Consider the following 5,819-nt stretch of genomic DNA (forward strand, 5'->3'; position numbering starts at 1 on the left):
CCCCCCCTCCGAAAGTACTGGAACGACAAGACCAACTTTCTGGATGTGTATTGAATGTTGAATGCTTTTCTTTTATGTTGCACTCTCCTTATACCCAACACACATTATTATATTGTCTGTGTAGTCACGGACCTTCTGCATATCATTTTACTGCCCCTTTGAACCTGTCACAAATGTTCATGTGACAAATAAATCTCTAAATCTTAAGTAATGAAACTATAAGAACTTACAAAAACAATTATGTATTGTCTTACATTAAGGAGTTTTAAAATAGTCTTGTGTTTAAACTTCATAAATACTCACACTGAACATCCAGGAACACAGATGTGTTCTGATCTCCGTGCTGGTTCTGAGCTCTACAGTAATATAAACCACTGTGTGTAGAATCAGTCGTGTTGATGGTGAGATGGTCTCTGGTTCCTATCTGCTCTCCGTTCTCTCTGTACCAGGTGTAGTTCAGCACTGCTGGGTTTGCATCACTGCTGCAACTCAGAGACACTGAACTGCCCAAAAGTACTGAATCAGATGGAGACACTGATACTGATGTGTTTCTAGGACCATCTGAAGGAGGAACAGGAAGCTGTGAGATAGAGCTGTGATGGAATACTTAAATATAACCTGATCATTGTGTGTGAACTGTTTCCAATATTTGACCTAATGTTATTTTGTGTTTTTTAAAACATATATGATTTTTATTAACTTATATATATGAACTTTCAGAGCTACAGCAGTGGTACAAATATAAATGTTGGCATTAGTTGCAAATTAAGTTATAAAATAATTGTTGATTATTATTTAACATTTGCTGCTGTGACCAGACAATGGCACTGCATTAAAACAGGAACGTAGCTAATCTTTATTTTGTTAGCATTCGGAAATGTTTCCTATAGTCTCAGATTAGTTACTTAAAATAAAGACCAGAACAAGGTCAGAGTTCTACAGCACTGTGGCTAAGACCACAGGAGACGGCTGAAAGAAAACTATTTGAGTTTCTTATGATTATTAAATGTGGAGCCTGTGATAATATGAGTCATGTGACGTAGCATTAACAAAGCAGCATTGTACTCACACTGAACATCCAGGAACACAGATGTGTTCTGATCTCCGTGCTGGTTCTGAGCTCTACAGTAATATAAACCACTGTGTGTAGAATCAGTCGTGTTGATGGTGAGATGGTCTCCGGTTCCTATCTGCTCTCCGTTCTCTCTGTACCAGGTGTAGTTCAGCACTGCTGGGTTTGCATCACTGCTGCAACTCAGAGACACTGAACTGCCCAAAAGTACTGAATCAGATGGAGACACTGATACTGATGTGTCTCTAGGACCATCTGAAGGAGGAAGAACAGGATTTAGGAGACTCCATAAATCATTAAAGGTCTACTGAATGTGAATTGATTAAGATTAAACCCTTACACAGAACAAGTAGAGTATAAGAGCTCTGTACTGATTTGTTATGGTTCTGGAGCTGGTAGGTGGCAGTGCAGGTGAAATCGAGTCCATGATGCAGGTGAGTAGCGTTGAAGTTCAGCTTTGAGGAGCTGAAGCTGGTGTTGTGGTTCTGCTCCTGTCTTCTCTCCTCAGGCAGGAAGCTCCATGTAAAAGTGGGAGGCTTTAAGAGACATGGAGCAGCTGGAGCAGAGCAAATGAGACTCAGTGAAGTTCCCTCCACCACCTCATTGTGGTCCTCCACCTCCCCCTGATCCTCCTTATACAGTGTTATTGAGGGGCTGATTGGAGATGCTGAGATAAACACACAGTATCACATTAGAGATGAGTTTGAAATGTGTTCCAGTGCATCATTAATGTAATGAAAGTTACAGTGTACACACAAACACACACTCTCTCACACATACACACTCTCACACACACACACACACACATACTGTACACACACACTCACACACCACATACACATTCATACACATATACACTCAAACACACGCACACTCACACACACACTCACAAACACACACACCCACACACACATACACACACATACACTCACACACACACAAACACACACATACACTCACACACACAAACACACACACACTCATATACACTCACAAACACACACACACACACTGCTGCAGTTCTCACCTCGCAGTCTTACTGATACTGATGGAGAATTATACGTTAATTTCAGTTTTCCTAAAGCCTCTAATCTAAAGTAATATGTTCCTCTGTCACTCTGTCTGATATCATAGAAGAAGGTGGTGCAGTTCTTCATGCGGAGATCTCCAATAATTTCACCTTCAATCTTGTTCTCTGTATTTACTTTAGAATTAAAGACTTTGTTTTTGACAACATTAGTGCCATCTTTTAACCAGATTCCTGTAGGATCTCCCTGGAGGTCTGCGTCATATCGTTCTTCAATCTGAAAACTGCAGGGTATGAGAACACAGAGTCCTCTCAGAGCTTCTACACTCTCTGGTAGAGTGATGGAGAATTCTCTACACAAAACAGCTGCAAACGCACAATAACACACACACAATAACACACACACAATACAAAATCATTTTTACAATAAAACAGGCACCAAACACTATAAAAAAGAATCATTCAGTTCCTGTCACATATACCTGATCAGTTCAAAGACTAAATTAAATTTTAACACAAACCTTGAAATATAGAATAAACAAAGATAAATTTATCCACAGTTTTCATTTCTCAGTTCAGGAAAGATCACCTGGAGAAGAAAATTTAATTATAATTAAAAATGTTCTGAGTTATCTGTAATACTTCAATAGGAACAGAGCATGCAAACAACACAACACAATAAAGACAACTGTTGTGTGGTCAGTTTTACATCTATAAGATTAAATTAGTACAAGGCAACAAAATGCAAGGCTATAACTGCTGTAAATGGCATTTATATGTTACAAAGTATCCTACAAAAAAAATGATTTATACATATAAATACTGTAAAATAAATACTGTAAAATAAATACTATAAAATAAAGTGCAAAGGAATTAAATATAACAAGAAAATACTGTCCAACATATATATTACCTAATTATACTCGTTTGCTTTAATATGATGCAGGCCATCCTGGTTTATTGGTATCCAGGATAAATACTTCCAACTTTAAATGTTATCGTTTCACACATGAAAAAGCTGAATCTACAAAAACCTTCCTTTTTATACTGGCCAAATTTCATTACATGGCATCAAACACATTTTTTGTTTTTCTTTTTAAATAGAATGTTTGGGAAATTAAAATAATGTTATTTTCTAAATAGGTTTCTTATATCTGCACACAGCACATCATACATTTATAGTTTAAAACAAATTATAAAATATTGTATGATATAAAATCAGGGTTCTTTTGGATCAAAATGATTTTAATTTAAGATGCTAAAAGATGCTTAAGATTTTTAATTCTATCCTACTGAATGCCTGAGATATCATAGCATCCATCTTGAATACTTTAACCACTGCTTTGCAACCACCTGAAATACCACACCAGCTGCGTAGTAAAAATTTGCCACGGGATACTATAAAGTCACGGGATTCCATAAAAATCACCTACCAACCACCAGATAACACCCTAGCAGTTTTTATTTACTGTCTAATACAATTGTAAAATATTATACTCCAGTGTTAGTAAATGAGAGATTAGATTACATTGTTTTTCAGTTTTAAAAATGTTTATTTCAATGTTCTCTCAAAAAAGTTTTGAATTACACGTCAGCAAAGAACACTATACTAAAAGCATTCTAGTGCAACTTAATGAACTTTAGTGTTTATGTATTGTTGTAGTGAAATGAGACATTTTCAAAAATAAATAAATGCAGTTTTACCTGAGATGAACACATTTACCATCATCAGCTACTGCTGAAAACTGGAAAAAAAATAATAATAATTAACAGCTACACAACAGGAAAGAATCCAGAAAACAGCATGTTGTGAATATTGTATGGGAGAGCTGCAGGTATCTTCTTATTTTGATCTTGTGTTTCCAGCATGGGTGACATCTCAATGATTGTGAAATGAATCAGGGATATGAAATGCTAGGAGTTAAAAGGTTATGAAAGGGGGAAGTGGCACACATGACTATAAAAATCAGGGAAGTAAGAACAGAGTGTCAGCAGAATAAAATTAGAGAAAACGAAAATGCATACCATAAAATTTTAAAATAATATTAGTCTATGAGGAACATTTATGAAAACACTTAAATACAGTGGATTTGTCTGTTAAATTAAAAACAAAAACGGTAGACAGGTAGTAATTTATTAGTTTTCTTTCTTGTCTTTTATTATCTGATGTGCCTACTGTTCCTAAACAGTATGGTTCATTTTTGGCAGGTAGAACATCCCTTTTATTTCTGAAAAGGGATATTTCCCATTTTGAATTTCATCCTTTTCTACTTTCTAAATTCTCAAGTAAAGTCAAGAAGCTTTTATTGTCATTACAACCATATATAGCTGTTACAGTACACAGTGACATGAGACAACATTTTTCCAGGATCAGGGTGTTACATAAAACAAAGTCAGAGCTATAAGGACTTAGTAAATTAGTCCTAGATACGTAAAGTGTATCTGTGAAACCTGGTGTACACAGTGCAGAACAAGACAGACAAGACAGTGCAGGACAAAAGACAGTGCAAATTAAAAATACAATACAATACTCAAAAGACAATACACAAAAACAGCGCCGACCAGTGTAAATACTGTATGTTCAACAATATTACAAATGTGCAGAAATACTGGAATGAACACATTAGTATTATAGCAGCAGTTACATGAGGAATTGTAAAGTATTGTGCAAAATAGCAATCAAATGAGTTGTCACCCAGGGTTTACAAATACAGAGATTGTGCCTGTTCCCCGAGCTAAACAAAAATGAAGAAACACTCCAAAAATATGTTTTAGTAATCTTATTAGCATAAAATTAGATTATAGTAAATACACAGCCAGCACCGTTGATCTGAACTGAAGGTTCTCCGTAAGTATGTTTCTAACACATTGTAACACAAGTGTCTATAACTGTTTGATATATTCTACCATACCTTAAATCTCACTCTTGGTTGACTGCAGATATTTGCCTCAAACCCATCTCTGTACTCATTTCCTACTGTCACAGACGCTTTCGTCTACAGAGCAGAGGTCACAATCCCAGTAACCTCATCTACCCTCCTCTGTTGTGTGAGTCTCAAACAGTGGTGGTAGGTGGGCTCTGGAATTGCCAGTCTGCTGTAAAGAAACCTGATTTTATCTCTGCTTTAACTTCCCATTACTCCTTTGATTTTCTTGCGCTAACAGAGACCTGGATATCCCCACAGAACAGCTACACCAGCTGCTTTATCCTCTGCCTATGCTTTCTCTCACTCACCACGAGAAACAGGCAGGGGTGGTGGTACAGGTTTATTGTTGTCAAAGAGATGGTGCTTTACACCTCTCCTCTTGTCTCATTTAACCATCTCCTCTCTTGAATTCCATGCCATTTCAGTCATATCTCCAATCAACCCTGTTATCATTGTTGTCCACTGCCCTCCTGGTCCCCTAGGTGACTTCCTGGAAGAAATGGACACACTGCTTAGTGCTTTCCTTTTCAGTAGCTCCCCTCTGACAGTGCTTAGTGACTTCAACCTGCCCTCTGACAAGCTTCAATCTTCTTCCCTCCTGACACTTCTTTACTCATTCACCCTGACACTCAACAGCTACATCCCCACACACAAAGGAGGCAATGTGCTGGACCTGGTTTTCACCCGTCCTTCTCCAGCTACAGACATGACTGCTACCCAAAACATGTCTCCGATCATCACCTGGTATCCTTCACCATCACTCTCCCTACCCTACCTAAAACTACCTCTCACC

General features: G+C 37.3%; 1 protein-coding gene across 2 annotated transcripts; it reads right to left on the reverse strand.

Annotated features, from left to right (window-relative positions):
- Window positions 1–36: 36 nt before the first annotated feature.
- Window positions 37–3,975, reverse strand: LOC132859292 (B-cell receptor CD22-like). 2 transcript variants are annotated; one of them, XM_060889985.1, is made up of 6 exons: window positions 3,804–3,975; window positions 2,621–2,688; window positions 2,100–2,465; window positions 1,413–1,739; window positions 1,070–1,327; window positions 39–561 (listed from the first exon to the last, which is right to left on the reverse strand). In XM_060889985.1, the coding sequence occupies exons 2-6, from the start codon at window positions 2,664–2,666 to the stop codon at window positions 290–292; spliced, it is 1,269 nt and encodes a 422-aa protein (XP_060745968.1). In that variant the 5' UTR covers window positions 2,667–2,688; window positions 3,804–3,975; the 3' UTR covers window positions 39–289. The 2 variants fall into 2 exon arrangements, with proteins under 2 accessions (XP_060745969.1, XP_060745968.1); XM_060889986.1 differs by lacking the exon at window positions 3,804–3,975 and having other exon boundaries at window positions 37–561; window positions 2,621–2,672.
- Window positions 3,976–5,819: the final 1,844 nt, after the last annotated feature.

Source organism: Tachysurus vachellii, chromosome 16 (genome assembly GCF_030014155.1).
Source record: "Tachysurus vachellii isolate PV-2020 chromosome 16, HZAU_Pvac_v1, whole genome shotgun sequence".
In the NCBI taxonomy this organism is placed as follows: Eukaryota; Metazoa; Chordata; class Actinopteri; order Siluriformes; family Bagridae; genus Tachysurus; species Tachysurus vachellii.